This window comes from Zootoca vivipara, chromosome 6, assembly GCF_965207765.1.
Source record: "Zootoca vivipara chromosome 6, rZooViv2.hap1.1, whole genome shotgun sequence".
Classification (NCBI taxonomy): Eukaryota; Metazoa; Chordata; class Lepidosauria; order Squamata; family Lacertidae; genus Zootoca; species Zootoca vivipara.
The window spans coordinates 96,531,377-96,548,856 of NC_142589.1; the positions used below are offsets into that span (position 1 = coordinate 96,531,377).

A 17,480-nucleotide genomic window follows, 5' to 3' on the forward strand; every position below is an offset into this window, starting at 1 on the left:
GGGAGGGGGGTGCCACCCCCAAGAAGGCCTGCAACCTCACTTCTCGCAGGGAGGGAACTGCCAGAAGGCCCTCGGAGCTGGACCTCAGTGTCCGGGCAGAACGATGGGGGTTGAGACGCTCCTTCAGGGATACTGGGCCGTTTGGGGCTTTCAAGGTCAGCATCAAACCTTTGAATTGTGCTCAGAAATGTCCTGGGATGCCCTTATCCATTTAAATCTTTCAAAAACAAGCATTGCCTGGGAATCCAGGCACCACACCCGCCTCTGGATCTGGCCGGCCTCCAGAGCCACATTTCGCAAAGGGCAAAGTGTTCCAGGGGCAGGAGCTGCCTTTGGGTGGAGGGGGCTGAGACAGGCCACTTCCACTAGCCGAATGACCGCTCCCTGAGCCTGCCGTGATACGGACTTCTTGCAAGACAGTGAAACAGCAAAACAAGATTTGCAAGCTGTGTTTTGAGAACTGAAGGGGAACGGGAGCTCTCTTGGGCCCCTCCAGCAGAAACGCAGACACCAAACAGCTGATTCCAAGTTTATTCTGCTCGTAAACTTAAAACTGGGTTACAAAGCACATTTTTTTTAATTAAAAAAAGAAAAGGAAAGGAAAGAATGGTTGCAGCTCATTTTCTGGCTCTGACCAACTGCTGGTGATATCATGGAGGTGGCCCACGCAGCCTCCCGAGAAATTCTCAGAAGGGTCACACGAACGGGATGCTTTAGCTCAGAGGCCAAGGCAACAAATTCCACTGGGAGGGAAATGGGTGTGTGGAGAATTTGGAAGCAGAGATTAGCCCGACTCCCTCCAGATGTTGCTGGATTTGAGCTCCCATCAGCACCCCAGAATATCGGCCGTGCGGATGGGAGTCAGAGTCCGGTAACATCCCGGGGGACGAACAGACACAGACCGTGTGTAGCTTCTTTCACCCTCTGGCTGCTTGCCAAACATCCCTGGGAAATATCTGGGGGGCAATGGGCTGGGGGGGGGGAAGGCTGAGCAAGAGACAGGAGCAGAGGGAGGCTGGGAGACTAAACTCCTGCTGAAGAGGGATGTGGGTCCCACAGGTGTGATAGAAGCCCAGGTGGAACCAGCAGAATTCCCTTGCCTGGCGATACCTTTTCATCCAACCCCACTCCCAAAAAACTGAACCTGGAGCTGAAGCTGCCTTTGACAAGTCCCATTTCCTAATAAAAAGAAAGCTACATTGTTTAATCCTGACACTCTGAGTGGAAAGCCTCGCTTGTCTTCTCCATTACTGTCGTTCCGAAGCCTGGCAAGGAAACGATTCCAAAAGGGGGGGGGGGAGAGGTGAAGCTGAATTGCCCCTCCAAAAGGTTCTCCAGATTCTCAAGTTAAGAGCTAAACTGTGTGGATGCACTTGGGGGAGACGCCTTTAAACACTCATTTCTAATAAATGGTACTTAAAAGCAAAAAGAGACAAAACTTGAAGGCAGTTGCTTCCGTCTCTCCCGAGGTGCGTGGAAACAGAGGGACCTAAGAGTTTCTTTTGGGGGTGAAGAGGGACGGCGGACCAGCCTTCCTGGCATGCTGTGGCACTTGAGTCCGGGCGCCATCTTTGGCTCCTCACTGCTTGGCTGCCTGACGCCCGGGCTTCTTCTCCTGCTGTCCTCCTCGGCCGCTGCCTGGGATCCCCCCTCGTCCACGGCCACCAAACACACCTGGGGGGGGGAGAAGAAAAGAGGAAGGGGGTGAGCTCAGGGGAATCCCTTTGCGAGGGGAGGCTCTCGCACCCGGTGGTAGTGGTGGTAATAATAATAATAATAATAATAATAATAATAATAATAATATATTTATACCCCGCCCATCTGGTTTCCCCAGCCACTCTGGGAGGCTCCCAACCAAATATTAAAAACACAATAAAGCATTAAACCTTTAAAACTTCCCAATACAGGGCTGCCATCAGATGTCTGCCACGGGGGCCGGATTAAATCGACTGGCAGGCCAGGTTAGGCCCCTGATACAGTGTTTGGACATGCCTGGCTTATGAATAAGACTGTGGTGTCTTTATTCTCTTAGGAGGGATTCAAGGGATCTTACCAGGAAAAGATTAGAACACATTTCAATCTGAAGAAGCCAGATTGAATCGTGTATTTTCTTAAGAAACTCACACGAGTTTGCAACTAGTTTTCTGCTGCATAAGAAGGGGAATGCACTCTGCTAAGTAGGGAAACTTGCTAGCACAGTTAGGAAGGATATTAATACACAACATATCCCCTCCTGCCACCCTGAACATTCCTACAGTCAAGGCCAGGAAAGCTGCCGCAGTTCCCTGAAGTGGGAGATGCCCCTGCAGCCCCTCGAGCTCCAGAGAGAGGCTTACCCCGCCCGGGGCCACCGACTCCGCGCCCCTTCTGTTGCTTCTGCTGCTGCATCCCGCCCCGGCCTCTGCCCTTGGACACCACCTCCTCCTTGACCATGTCGATGATCTCGTCGGGGATGCGAAGGTACTTGATGGTACTGCCTCGGATGTAGCACTCGGGCATCCGCCAGAACTTGTCTCCATCCTGCCCGAGAGAAAAGAAAGAACGGAACTGGGTTCAACTGCAACTAATCCAAAATGTAGCAGCCAGACTGGGGACTGGGAGGGGCTGCCGAGACCGTATAACACCGGTCCTGAAAGACCTCCATTGGCTCCCAGGATGTTTCCAAGCACAATTCAAAGGGTTGGTGCTGACCTTGGAAGCCCTAAACGGCCTTGGCCCAGTAGACCTGAAGGTGCGTCCTGAGGGCCTTCTGGCAGTTCCCTCCCTGCAAGAAGTGAGGTTACAGGGAACCAGGCAGAGGACCTTCTCGGTGGTGGCGCCCGCCCTGTGGAATGCCCTCCTTTCAGATGTCAAGGAGATAAAAAAAGTACCGTATATACTGGCGTATTAGACGGCTTTTGAACCCAGGAATTTTTTTTCAAAAGTTGGGGGCCCGTCTTATACGCCGGGTCCAAGAATCTGCAGTCACCGTATACAGTGGGGGGAGCTCAAAAACGGCCGCATCCCCACTGTATGCAGTGACCATATGAACGCAAAGAAGCGCGCTCGGGAGGGGGCTGCTCCCCCCCAGGGAGAATGGCTCCCTCATGGCTTTGTGACCTGGATCAGAGCAGAGATACAGTTTTGTGTATTTCATTGGTGTCAAGCTGCTGCCTCTTCTCTTTTTGTCAGCGCAAAGCAAAGGGATCTCTCCGTCTCTCGCTCTCTCCGCTCTCTCTTTCACTGCTGCTCAGCGTCTTTCGCTGGCTGTGTGAGCCTCCGATGTCTCTGCCCCTCTATCGCTATCCTCTCTATGGTTTCTTTTGCTCGATGTCTCTGCCTCCCTCTCCCTCTCCCCCTCCCTCCTTTTGATCGTTGTCTCTGCTTCTCTATCTCTCCTTTCGCTGGCTTCTTTCCCCCTCTCAATAACTAAGCAAGCAAGCAAACAAACAAACAAACCACCATTTCCCCGGCTGCAGACTTGAGTGCTGGAGAAGACAGCCTCCCCTCCCCTCCCCGCCAAAAAAGGGCTGGAGTACATCCCAAATTCTATATTTTAACTTGAAAAGTAAGGGGTCGTCTTATACGCCCAGTCGCCTTATACGCCAGCATATACGGTATCTGACTTTTAGAAGACATCTGAAGGCACCCTTGTTTAGGGAAGCTTTTGATATTTGATGAATTATTGTATTTTAGTATTTTGCTGGAAGCCACCCAGAGTGGCTGGGGAAACCCAGCCAGATGGGCAGGGAATAAATTATTATTATAATCTGTTTTGGTACTGGTTTCACCCTTTCAAAATACAGTAGTTCTTGCAGTTACCAAACAATTCATTTCTGTCCTGCAACTGCAAGAACTACTTTGAATAAAGAGCAAATTATTCTGACTGATTTCCTTTTAGCAACAAGGACAGGATCAGGTTTAAGGTGCTGGTTTTGACCTTTAAAGCCCTATGCGACTTGGGACCCTCGTACCTACGGGACCGCCTCTCCTGGTATGCCCCGCGGAGGACCTTAAGGTCCACAAATAATAATATTCTGGAGATCCCGAGTCATAAGATGGCTAGATTGGCCTCTACTAGAGCCAGGGCCTTTTCAGTACTGGCCCCAACCTGGTGGAACGCTCTTTCCCAGGAGACCAGGGCCCTGCGGGATTTGTCATCTTTCCGCAGGGCCTGCAAGACAGAGCTGTTCCGCCTGGCCTTTGGGTTAGACTCAGCCTGACCCCTGTGTTTTTCTCCCTCATGGCTTGGATTTATGGCCTACTTGAAATGAGGCTGCACTTTAAATTTTAATACTGTATTTTAATCTGTATTTTAATTAATTGTTTTTATGTTTTATTGTGGTTCTGTTGGTGTCAGCCGCCCTGAGCCCGGTTTTTGACTGGGGAGGGCGGGGTATAAATAAAAATTTATTTATTATTTATTTATTATTTATAAAAGTGCAAGGTGGTTTGGGTGAAACCAGTACCAAAACAGATTAAAAAAGGAGGAAGACTAAAGACAGAAATATAATGAAAAGAGCGAGTTTAATAATACAGTGGTACCTTGGTTCTCAAACTCCAAAAACCTGGAAGTAAGTGTTCTGGTTTTGGAGCGATTTTCGGAAGCCGAACGTCCAATGTGGCTGCCGGCTATTGTTTCTGTACCAATCAGAAGCCGTGCCTTGGTTTTTGACACACAGACCTCCGGAACGGATTAAGTTTGGCACTTTTCTTTTTGCTCTTTATTTTGCCTTTTTGTTTTTGAGGCATTTTTGGCCCATTTGTTTTTGTGACTGTGCGGAACCCATAAAAATGGATAAAAGCCCTCCATCCATACAATGACTGTCATCAGTGCAGGTAAGGAAAAAAAATAATTTAAATTTTTATCATCTACAATACAGTACTGTCCTATTTTTTTACAGTATAATACAGTGCATTGATTATTGCTTTCACTTTATGGATCAATGGTTTCGTTAGATAGTGAAATTCATGTTAGATGGCTGTTTAAGGGGTTGTTTTTTAAAGTCTGGAACGGATTAATCCGTTTTGCGTTACTTTCTATGGGAAAGAAGCGCGCCTTGGTTTTGGAACGCTTTGGAACGGATTAAGTCTAGCTCCCTATTTTTCTTCATTTGAAGGTTTTCCTGCCCAACTGGAGGCAATTCTAACATCCCAGGCAGGCTGCCTACAGCCCCTTTGTGTTGGAAGCTTCTTACTTCTTGTTGCAAAACCGGCTGACACAAACGCCTTCTTCGTTTTAAAGCTTAAGGGGAAACCCCATTTCTAATCCTGCCCCCATGTGGTTTTTGCCAACCTACTTAGCTCTGTGCTAACATTTACTTCCCTCTCTTCCTGAGAGTTTTGTGCAAAAATGGCTCCTCCCCTGCCGAGCTGAAAAACAAAAGGAGATTTCCCCCACCCGCTTGTGACTGAAGTCTCGCCAACACCAGAGCCTGGCCCTTCCATCTCCCAGACAGCTTGGGCTGCAAGGCAGCGCCACCTAATGGGCAGCGGGCAAGCAGCCCCCCCCCAAAAAAGGCAGAAAAGGGATGCCGGTTTACAAGGCAGTGGTTAGAGCAGGGGGTTCTCAAATTGGTGGGGTCGCCCCCTGGGGATGGTGGGATTGTGCTAAGAGGCCCCTAATGGGGTGGCGCTAAAGGTCCGGATGACTCTCAGACTTTGGAAAGCTGGTTCCCCCCCCTGCTTTTAAATTACTTTATTGAACTTAAAAAAATAACAACAAAAAATGAAAATTGTCCATAACAAATAAACATCAAATTGTTTATATCTGTTTATCAGTCTTCTTCTACTTCCATTGACTTCCCACCAATTCCACCTAGCTTTCAATTTATATTTATCTAGCGCACTGTTTGTGTCTATTTTAAATAATTGCTTGGCTTAGATATTGTACTTTCTTAAACCTGTTCGGTGTACAGTATAACAGAAGCTATTCAAAGGCTGCCACAGATTTTATATTGTTGCAATCTTTTATGTAACTTTTAAATAAATCCCATTTATTGAAAAATACTGATTTGATGGCACTTTTTCTCCCTTCCAATTTGAAGCCATTAAAATTCTTGCGGTCACTGTCACAAATAAGAATTCCCTTACACTTGTTGGGATATCGGAACCCAGTATGCCACGAAGGAAGACTTTGGAAAGCTGTTATCACTGGATCAAGTTCAAACTCTTGTGTACTTAAGTCTGGGATAGCTCAGTTGGCAGAGCGTGAGATTCTTCATCTCGGGATTGTGGGTTCGAGCCCCCCATTGGGCAAAAGATCCCCAAGTTGCAGGCGGTTGGACTAGATGACCCTTCTTGTTCTTTCCAACTCTACAATTCCATGATTTTATAAAGAGTTTCAATTGGATTTGGAATAAACATGAAATTGTTGGGTCGTGCAAACCGCTACCCTGAATAATGCTTTTTATAGGGCAGGGGGAACTGGGGATGGGTTTGTGGAACCGCAAGGTGGGGAGACGCCCGAAAAAGCTTGGGAAACGCTGGCTTACAAGGCCAGACTTCAGAGGTTGTGACCATCCAGAGAAGAGCAGTGTGGGGGGAAATAAACCTGGAAGAAATGAGGGTTCAGGTCGTCACTCAGCCATGAAACTCCCAGGGTGATCAGGGGCTGTGTCCCCCACTCTCAACCCAACCTACCTCGCCCACATCCTGTTCTCACAGTGGCCAACCAGAAAACACTTTGTTAAATATAATAATAATAATAATCGTAATCGTAATAGTAATAGTCTGATATCATCACAGGGCTGGCTGCGTGTCGTGTGCCAGGAGGAAAGGGGCACACAGGGGCCGCCAGGGCAGCCCTGGGCACAGGTTTGCTCGCCCTGCTCCTGCCCCCCCCCACTTGCATTTAATCCAGTTTGCAAGGGGGGGAGGGGAAGGCAGTCCCTGCGCCGATTCTGCCTGTTCTAAAATTTATGCGCCACACTTTTGGAATAAAAATCTGCTCGTGCCACACGCATTCTCAAAATCATTATTATGGATAAGAAATACATTGGAAACCAAAAGGAGCTGCTCCTAGCTCTGCTTGATTTACAATGTGGAGCATAACTGCATTACAAAATATTAAACAATGCAGTGCACCATTCCCAAAATAAAATTATAAACGGGCCTCTTACATATGTGCCTTAAGTAGGTAATACAAGCACAGTGAGAAGCGTGAGCTTGCAGTATCACTTGAAGCTCTCATTTTGAAGATAATAGTAATAATAATAAAAATAGTAATAATGTTTACCCTGGAGGTGCAGATGACTTCGCGCAGGTTGATGTTCATCCAGTTATCACAGCTGACCAGGTGACCATTGTAAGTCTCCCCATTCTTCAGCTCCACCAGCTGGAAAGATAAGGCAGGAACTGGGCACCCAGAGCACCAGTAGATTGGGGAGGAAGGATTGGGGAAACATCTGTGGCCCTCCAGGTGTTGGACCACAACCCCCCCTCCACATTCCAGAAATACCTCCCTGATCTAAAAAGAGACATTTCCCTCTCTCACACAGCCCTTGAGGCCTTTTGAGCAACATTTGACATCCCCACAGCCCTTGCTTTGCCTTCCCAAAGCCCAGGACAGTGGCACCTTGGTTCCCAAATGCCTGAAAACCCGGAAGTCTTCCAGTTCCTGAACATTTTTTGGAAGCCGAACGTCTGATGCGGCCGTCAACGATTGTTTCCGAGGCGCTTGCGCCAATCAGAAGCCATTCCTTGGTTTCCGAGTAGTATCCAAAAACAAAAACACAAAATAAAGAGCAAAAACAAAAGCGCCAAACGTAATCTGTTCTGGAGGTCCGTTTGACTTCCGAAATGTTCAAAAACATCTGATTCGTGCACGTGCCCCGGAAACAATAGCCGACAGCCACATCAGATGTTCGGCTTCCCCCCAAAATTTGAAAACTGGAACACTTACATCCGGGTTTTCAGAGTTCGAGAACCAAAGCGTTTGAGAACCAAGGTACCACTGTATACCCCACCTTTCCCTCCAAGGAGTTACAACCTTACAAGGTAGGCTAGTCCAAGAGGGGGATTTGAAATCTTGTTTCCTAGGTTTCAGTTCAACACTCTAACTGCTACACTTTGCTGGCTCTGGTTAGGTTCTAGATTAGTCTCTTCCCCCCAAAAGCCAGTTTTCTGTACGTAGTGATTTAAACATGAATAAAATGGAGGCCCATCCAGCCACAGTCTGAAATTGTACAGCTCAGCAGTAAGTCAGCCTCCTCCTCTGCAGTTTGACTGAAGGCTAGACAGCCCGGACTCACCATGGGGTGGTTCTGCGCCGTCTTCAGCAAGGAGAGCGGAAGCTGTAAGAGGGGGGGAAATTGGACAGGTTGAGAAACACACCTGACAGGTAAAGGAGTCTTCACAGTCAAGCCAACCTTAATTGTTGCCATGCTTTTCAGAAACTGAGCAGAGCCCTGCTGGATCAAGCCAAAGGGGGTCTGGCGTCCTGACCTCACCCTGCCCACCCAGACACCCCAAAGGGAAGCCCCCCAGCAGGACTCTCCCTCCTCGAACCGCCCTGAGACCTTCGGGTATAGGGCAGTATATAAATTCAATAAATAAGAATAATTGTGATTCCCAGCTGAACATAACCCTCAGCTTACCGCGCATCACAGGGCGCATTACCTTACCTTGGAGGGAGGAAAATAACCCCCCCTTCCATTGCCTTACTCTAGCAATCTTACCCCAGTAAAATGCATTGAGCTCAATGGGGCCTACTGCTGAGTGAATATCTGGAAGATGTGGAGAGTGAACCACTTTGGCTGTATCCAAGGGGGAGGCACACAACCCCCCCCACCATTGCTTCACACTAATGCTGCAATCCTGCTTAGGGCACCTGGTAAATGCCACTGCACTCAATGGGTCTCATCCCTAAAGGAACCGGCTTACCTGGGAGGTAGGGAGGCACCCACTTCGCCCCCTCCCAGGACACTCCTTTTGCTTTACCCAAGCCCCTTCCCCACGTTTACACCGCAATCCGAAGAGCATACCTACTTCTGGCACACTCCATTGAACTGAACGTGTCCTGCGCCTGAGCGACTCGGCTTACTTGGAGAGAAGGGCAGTGGGAGGGAGCCCCCATTGCCTTAACTGGGGTGGGTGGAGAGAGGCCGCTCCATTGCCTTCCTCTAGCCACCCCTGGCACCCACTTCGCCCCCTCCCAGGACACTCCATTGAACTGAATGGGTCTTGCCCCATAGCCAATCCTTGTGTGAGCCCCCCCCCCGTTTTACCTGGGGAGGATAATCCCCTCCCCTGGGCTTACTCCCGAGTAGACCCTCCCGAGCCCCCTCCCCCTTTTCCCAGCCTCACCATCTTCCCGCTCACGTTGCTGCTGCTGCTGCTACCGCTGCTGCTGCTCCGCCGCCCCAGCAACCTCGACTTCCGCTTCCGGCTTCCGCCCGCCGAAGGCTTCGGCCTCAGCGCCCGTCCAATGGGGAGTCTCCTGAGCGGCGGCCGTAAAGCGACGGTGAGTAGGGACGCACGACAGTGTCGCAAAAACGCCGCGGAACGGTGGGGCCGCTTTTCCCAGCAGGCCGCGCGGCGAAGAAAGGAGCGCCTTGCCCACAATGCAGCGCGGCGGCTGCTTCTCCCTCTGTATTAAAAATTAAAAAGTATTGGCCTCTTTTTATTTTGTGGTGGGGGGTTTCTTTAATAATTTTTAACAATATAATAATAATAATAATAATAATAATAATAATAATAATAATAATAATAATAATAATAATAATTCCAAGTATGTTGGTACTTGGCCAATAAATTATTATTATTATTATTAAAGTTTTATTAATAAAAATAAAAAATAATGAACACACCTTTTTGTGAGCTCCTGCTTGGCATGAGCTCAGCTCATTTTCTTTTCCAAATGCTTTTCAATTAAAACCAAAATAGCACTTTTTAGTGTGTTGCAAAATAAAAAATATATGCATTAACGGGATCATATTGTGTGTGTGATTTCCGTATTTGTTTGGCTTTGGGGCAAGCCAATTCCAAGAGTTTCCTGCAGAAAAAGCAGGAAAATCACAATCTTGAATGTATCGCCCCCTCGTGTTTCAGTAGAAAAACAGGGCAAGTGGCTGGCAGGGATGATCCTGGCTTGAATCCAAGGGAGCCGGTGCTCAGAATAGACTGACCGACATCCATTTGCCTTGAGCTATGAGCAGCAAGCAGAGAGAGAGAAAGGAGAAGGGTGACTCATGCCTATTTAATGGCACCCAGAAAGGAACCCCACCTTTGTCCTGGGCCCTACAGGGCACCTGCTGACTGTCCTCGGCCAAACTGACTCAGCTGCCCTTTCGACTTAAGCAGCTCAGATAGTGGGCGAAGGTCTGCTGCCGTTGTGGCTTAATTATAATACTGTATTGACTGGATGAGAACTCTGGCAGCTTCCCTCAGCGGAAGGATGGAAATAAATTCTGGAGGTGAGTTATTGTATACTGGCAAGAGGTACCAGCATGTTGAGAGATGGCGTGAGATTACAGAGGGGAATTCCGAATGTCTGCCCAGGGCTAATGGCATCTCTTTGTTTGTTATGTGGCAATTTTTGGTTCCCGTGAGCAGGAACTGAAAATGGAATTTCTGGACTGTGGAAAACATCAGGAAAAAAACATTTCTTACCGAACTAAGAAGGAGAAGTAAAATTTAAGCTGGTTCCTATGAACCCAGAGAAATGGATCCTGACCCAGGGAGAGCCCAAGGATCCAGGCAAGCAGGCACGATGTTGCCGCTGGCCGTAGAATGACAGAGACCAAACTAAGGCTGTCAAAAGCAAAGTACAGTTTATTAAAGAATAAAAAACTGTTGCAACAGGGTCCTTCCTCTCACGCAGCAACACGGAGTGAAGAACCCAGAACAAAGGAAGGTTGACAGTTTTATAGGTTTTTCTGTACATGTTACACAATTGTATGAAAGGCGATAAATGGATTTGGGAGGAGGGCTATCCGGTGAGGACAAACAAGTTGATAGTCCTTGATGAGGAAAAACAAAAGGTGACAGTTCCTGGTGATAGTCCAGTTGATGCTTATGTACATTCCTTTATTGTTTCAGGCAACTCGGTTGGAGATGCGGCAGACGTCAGCGATATCAAAATCTAAATAAAGTTGTTTTTCTTCCTTGAGTTTTGTGTATTAGTGTCCTTTTGTTCAAGACTGGCTAGGTGGCAGTGTGGGATAAGGGATGCCAAAGTGGAAAGCGCAGCGAGTAAAAAGTCCATAGGATATATAGGAATTCATATAAAATTGTCCATAAACATATATAGAGCCACGGAATATACAAAGGTTTATAGAAATGAAGCTTGCAGGAATGTTTCGTCTAGGGGATACAATATAAACAATAAAGGAATCAAAAGGTTACATTTCAGGTGCTGTTCTGGGAAGGAGTTATACAATTATTGTAGCGGGAAAGAGGGAACAGAGTGGATACATAGCAACTTCGTATTGACACTTTCAAGGAACGTTTTGACAGCTTGTGACATGGTTATAAAGTTAAAACGAAATCTCAGCCTAGAAAAGCGCAAGGAGGAAAAGCTTTGGCAATACAGTATAAAACAATTAGTCCTTTTAATTGACATAGTTTATTAACACAGGATCGGTTGCGTTTCCTGGAACCGATAATCTCTTCTGGGAGGGAGACGGAGACGCTTCGTCAGCAGCCAGAACGGGATTTTGTGATAGCTGTCATTCCAGACATCCTGACTTGGCTTTTGTTATGTGTGCCCCTCTAGGGTGTTGATAGCAGGGTTTATGATAATCGTGGAATGTTTACTAGGGTGGAGAGCATCCTGGGGCAAGTCTGGGCAAGAAGGGATTATTCCTTCCCTTGGTTCAGGCAGTTTCCCCTTTGACCTGATTCCCGATGTCAGGTAGAAATATGGCTTCTGTGTGGGCAATGAGTGTGTCCCCTCTCTGTTCATTTCTGGACCCCTTAAACGTGGATTGTGTACCCCGATTCCTATTTCAAAGGCGAAAGTTGAACAGACCAGTGGTTGCGAAAGTAAATGAAAATCTATATGTATAAAAATGGTGAAGGTGCATGTGTGTTATTCTGCACTTTTCTCCCACAAGCACTTACCTGATCGTCCTGAAATTTGGCCACAACCTCAAACTCACATGTGAGCAGGTCATCATGCACTTACACTGACCAGCTGACACACCTAAGACAGGCAAAAACCTGGATTTGTGGTCAAAAAAATTGCGCCCTCCAGTGGACACTCAACAAACAACGGACAAATATACTCCCACAATCCCTCACGCCCCGGAGACCACGCCTCCAACAGAGAGCATACCTGCCCGAGACCAAGCCACTCCTCAGGGAACCAAGCCCACCTCGGGGATCGCACATCCGAGACCAGGCCGTTCCCCAGGGACCCACACCCATCCAGGAAATCATTTACCAGTGACCCCCTCCCCCCCCGACCAAGCCCACTCCACCCACCCACCCACCCCACAGATTCCACCCCCGCCAAGCCCTACGTCTCCCGGGGACCAGGCCGCCTCCCCGACCACCCCTCCAATCCCGACACCGACGCCTCTGGCCTACCTCACCCCACCAACTCAGACCTCAGTCCCTCTTAGGCCTCTCCACACTCCTCGACCAACTCCACATACACCCCCCACCCCACGGATCGCGCCCCTGCCGATTCCGCCGCCTCGGACGACCTCCTCCCACCCCGAACAACCCCACTCCACGCACCCACCACCCCACGGATTCTACCCCCACCGATCCCAACCTCTCCCGGGACTCTCTGCCACCAATCCTACCACCCCCAGGACCCAGGCTGCCTCCTACAATCATAGAATCATAGAGTTGGAAGAGACCACAAGGGTCATCCAGTCCAACCCCCTGCCAAGCAGGAAACACCATCAAAGCATTCCTGACATATGCCTGTCAAGCCTCTGCTTAAAGACCTCCAAAGAAGGAGACTCCACCACACTCCTTGGTAGCAAATTCCACTGCCGAACAGCTCTTACTGTCAGGAAGTTATTCCTAATGTTTAGGTGGAATCTTATTTCTTGTAGCTTGAATCCATTGCTCCGTGTCCGCTTCTCTGGAGCAGCAGAAAACAACCTTTCTCCCTCCTCTATATGACATCTATATATATATAAATGTAAAAATCTTGAAAGTGTCGGCTGAACTTTTATCCATAACCGCTTGACCGATCGTCCTTAAATTTTGACACAACGATCCAGGCCACTCCCCGAGCGTTGTTGGAAAAGAAAATCCCTCGAATTTCACACCTGGGCAGGTAGACACCTGCTTTTCCACAAAGTAAAACAGCACCCTCAAGTGGTGTTATTCCCTCAGCTCCTCCTCCTACACCCCCTCCCTTCCAGTGAAATCTATGCCACACCCACACCAAATAATTATGTCATCAACCAAGCAACTGAAACCACCAAGGCTGCCATTACCAGACAACCCACAGAGTCAGGCCAGGGCCAAGGAATGGAGATACAGGGCGGAGGCCTCGGGTCACATTTAAAAACTAGCCCAAGCCAAGGCCTCGCCTCTACTTTACAGCCTAAAGACTAGGCCTCGGCTCCATTTTACAGACTAGGCCTCAGCTCTACAGCCCTTTAAATACTATCCCGAATGGAGCCCTGGGTGGGAGGTGGGGGGAGGAGGACCCCAAATAGGTCATGGGGTGACGTAGGGTGGGGGAGCAACCGTCCAACAACCACCAAAACAGCCATTCCACCCCCAAAGTCCAAGCCCAAAGCCTCTCCTGGCGGCTGCATTAATAAATGCCTGGTAGCATTAGGCAGTCGTTCATCATTTCTCCTAACACGCACTTGGGGGCACAGCGAGGGGTTTTCGCTTCATAATTTAGTGGGCATTGTGTCACATGCGAGGCTCCGGGGGCCATTTTAAGTAAGGGCAGTCGTGCCCCTTTTAACCTAGGCTTTATATACTACGACTGATTGCAAGCCCCTGCGTCTTTTTTTTTTTTAAACAACCATGCACTTTCTCTCCCCAGTTTAAGTCCTCAGATATTTGCAGTGGCCAATCCCCCCCCCCCCCGATTTACAATCACCTACCTTCCCCATGCCACTTCCTGGGATTTTTATGGCACTGAACAACTCAGGTGGTTCAGAACGCGCCTTCTGTTGCCAGGCCCTTGCAGGGCCAGACAGAGGCCTGGGCCAGGTAGATAATGTTGCCCTGATTTTAACCCTTTTGTTACTTTCTTCATTTTACTGATTGTGAATATGCTGACCGAGGCCCCCTTTAGATTCGGAGGCCTGCGCTAAGTGGCTCATATGGCCCCCCTCCTTCTGTCTGGGCCTGTCTGTTGCTACGGGGCTGTGGGGCTTCACTATTTGACACACACACACCCCGGTCAGGATTTTTAAAGTAGTTCTCTAGGTCCCAGGGTGCATCATCACCCCCGATCCTTAATCTAAATATATAGAAATGTTCATGATGCGTGCACAGGGGCCAATGTATGGAGATACAGGGGGGAGGGGACAACAGAGGGCTCCGACAAAAGTAAATATTAGGAAATGGAACCCAGAAAGTGACAGTTCCTTCTCCAAGGATGGGGGCCAATGTAGGAATATACTGGGGGTAGGGCCCAACACTCCCCAGGGAAAACAGAGGGCTCAGACAAAAAAGTGCATGCTGGGAAATAGAACCCAGAACCTAACAGTTCCTTCTCCAAGGGTGGGGGCCAAGGTATGGAGATACAGGGGGGAAGGCCCAACACTCCCCAGGGACAACAGAGGGAAGGGTATCCTACCGAAACACAGGGATGAGCCGGGGTGGAGGGAGGAGGGGCAGGATACGTCATGGATCGGGACAGGGTGGGGGTGGGTGATCACAGGAAAGAACCACAGCAATGCGTGGCCGGGTCAGCTAGTCCTTTTATATACAGTATTTGAACATGGCTATCATATCACCCCTTAACCTTCTCTTCTCCAGGCTAAACATACCCAGCTCCCTAAGCCGTTCCTCATAAGGCATCGTTTCCAGGCCTTTGACCATTTTGGTTGCCCTCTTCTGGACACGTTCCAGCTTGTCAGTATCCTTCTTGAACTGTGGTGCCCAGAACTGGACACAGCACTCCGGGTGAGGTCTGACCAGAGCAGAATCCAGTGGTACTATTACTTCCCTTGATCTAGATGCTATACTCCTCTTGATGCAGCCCAGAATTGCATTGGCTTTTTTAGCTGCTGCATCACACTGTTGACTCATGTCAAGTTTGTGATCTACCAAGACTCCTAGATCCTTTTCACATGTACTGCTCTCAAACCAGGTGTCTCCCATCCTGTATTTGTGCCTTTCAAATTTTTTTTGCCCAAGTGTAGTACTTTACATTTCTCCTTGTTAAAATTCATCTTGTTTGTTTTGGCCCAGTTGTCTAATCCAGGGGTCCCCAACCTAAGGCCCGGGGGCCGGATGTGGCCCAATCGCCTTCTAAATCCGGCCCGCAGACAGTCCGGGAATCAGTATGTTTTTACATGAGTAGAATGTGTCCTTTTATTTAAAATGCATCTCTGGGTTATTTGTGGGGCATAGGAATTCGTTCATCCCCCCCCAATATAGTCCGGCCCCCCACAAGGTCTGAGGGACAGTGGACCGGCCCCCTGTTGAAAAAGTTTGCTGACCCCTGGTCTAATCTGTTAAGGTCATTTTGAACATCGCTAGGCCTCTCCACAGCCCCCGACCACCAGAGAACAAACCGCCCGAGACCATGCCACTCCTCAGAGAACCAGGCCCGCCTCGGAGATCGCAGCTGAGACCAGGCCTCTCCCCAGGGATCCCCTGCTGTCGCAAAGACCCCCCCCCACACACCTAGGCCTCTCCACACTTCGCGGATCACGCCGCCGCCGATCTAGGCCTCTCCACAACCCCCCACCCCGCGGATCGTGCCTCCCCACACACGGATCATGCCTCTAAAAAAAACCACACCGCCTCACGACCACCCCCCCAACCACAGATAGGACCCCTAAACAAACCACACCACCTCCCGAGAAACACCCCACCCACGGATCGGCTCTCTAAAAAAAACCACCGACTCCCGAGAACCATGCCACCCATGGATCGACCCGCTAAAGAAACCTCACTCCCACCCAAAAACCCCTCCGACACAATCCACACTCCCACCTCCCCCACCTCCCCCTGACCCCCCCCCCTACACAGGACAGGGTGGGGACAGTCATAGGGTTAGCCACTGCAACACGTGGCAGGGTGAGCTAGTAATATATAAAATTCAGCATCTATATTTGGCTTTTTTATTATTGTATTGTAATTTGGAAATTTGGAATGTCTGAATGTGGTTTTTATTGGATTATTAAATTGGAAAAACTTAATAAATAGGTCATGGGCTGGCCCAGGGTGGGGGGAGTCACAGGGATGACCCGGGGTTGGGGGAGGGGGGACGGGATACTTAATGGGTCACTACAGGATGGGAGTAATCACAGGGATGAGACACAACAGGGGGGGGGGGCGGACACATAGTCCAGGGAGGAAAGGACACATCCTCCCCCTTTCCTGGGAAACAAGGACCCTGAGTCAGGCACAGCAACGAGTGCCCAAGCCAGCTAGTGCGTAATAAATTGCTTCCCTCTATGAGGGAGTATTCCCAGACCCGCTGAAAGAGGCGGTCATTAAACCGCTTCTTATAAAACCATCTTTAGATGCGGCTAATATGGCCGACTATTGCCCAGTCTCAAATCTCCCATTCTTGGGCAAGGTGATTGAGCGAGTGGTTGCTGAACAACTCCAAGCACGCCTGGAAGAAGCGGACCATTTGGATCCCTTCCAGTCGGGATTAAGGCCTCATCATGGGACTGAAACTGCCTTGGTCGCGCTGGTTGATGATCTCCGGTGGGCTAGAGATAAAGGTGAGAGCTGTTTCCTAGTCCTGCTGGATCTCTCAGCGGCTTTTGACACCATCGACCATAACATCCTTCTGGACAGTCTAGAGGGCTTGGGAGCTGGGGGCACTGTCATGCAGTGGTTCCGCTCCTTCCTCCTGGGCTGTGTTCAGAAAGTGGTGGTGGGGGATGAGTGCGCAGACCCCTGGGCTCTCACTTGTGGGGTGCCTCAGGGTTCTGTCCTCTTCCCCATGCTTTTTAACATCTACATGCAGCCGCTGGGAGAGATCATCAAGGGGTTTGGGCTGGGTGTTCATCAGTATGCGGATGATACCCAGCTCTACCTCTCTTTCAAATCAGAACCAGTGAAGGCGGTGAAGGTCCTGTGTGAGTGCCTGGAGGTGGTTGAAGGATTGATGGTGTTTAATGGATTGAGGTTGAATCCTGACAAGAGAGAAGTACTGTTCGTGGGGGACAGGAGGCGGGCAGGTGTGGAGGATTCCCTGGTTCTGAATGGGGTAACTGTGCCCTTGAAGGACCAGGTGCGCAGCCTGGGAGTCATTTTGGACTCACAGCTGTCCATGGAGGCGCAGGTCAATTCTGTGTGCAGGGCAGCTGTCTATCAGCTCCATCTGGTACGCAGGCTGAGAACCTACCTGCCTGCAGATTGTCTTGCCAGAGTGGTGCATGCTC

General features: G+C 49.3%; 1 protein-coding gene and 1 long non-coding RNA gene across 2 annotated transcripts; one reads left to right on the plus strand and one right to left on the minus strand.

Annotated features, from left to right (window-relative positions):
- Positions 1-517: 517 nt before the first annotated feature.
- LSM4 (LSM4 homolog, U6 small nuclear RNA and mRNA degradation associated) lies at positions 518-9,352 on the minus strand. The gene is made up of 5 exons (XM_035120807.3): positions 9,286-9,352; positions 8,232-8,273; positions 7,217-7,315; positions 2,337-2,520; positions 518-1,674 (listed from the first exon to the last, which is right to left on the minus strand). The coding sequence occupies exons 1-5, from the start codon at positions 9,286-9,288 to the stop codon at positions 1,580-1,582; spliced, it is 423 nt and encodes a 140-aa protein (XP_034976698.1). The 5' UTR covers positions 9,289-9,352; the 3' UTR covers positions 518-1,579.
- Positions 9,353-10,071: 719 nt separating this feature from the next.
- Positions 10,072-11,089, plus strand: LOC132592372 (uncharacterized). The gene is made up of 2 exons (XR_009557838.2): positions 10,072-10,394; positions 11,020-11,089. It is a non-coding gene; the product is annotated as an uncharacterized LOC132592372 (long non-coding RNA).
- The last annotated feature ends 6,391 nt before the right edge of the window (positions 11,090-17,480 follow it).

Bases quoted from the DNA above. Each gene is read 5' to 3' on its own strand.
- LSM4 (XM_035120807.3), bottom strand. The intron at 7,316-8,231 runs GTGAGTCCGGGC...TTATCTTTCCAG, and splicing joins CGGCGCAGAACCACCCCATG to CTGGTGGAGCTGAAGAATGG. The intron at 2,521-7,216 runs GTAAACATTATT...TCTCTCGGGCAG, and splicing joins AAGTCATCTGCACCTCCAGG to GATGGAGACAAGTTCTGGCG.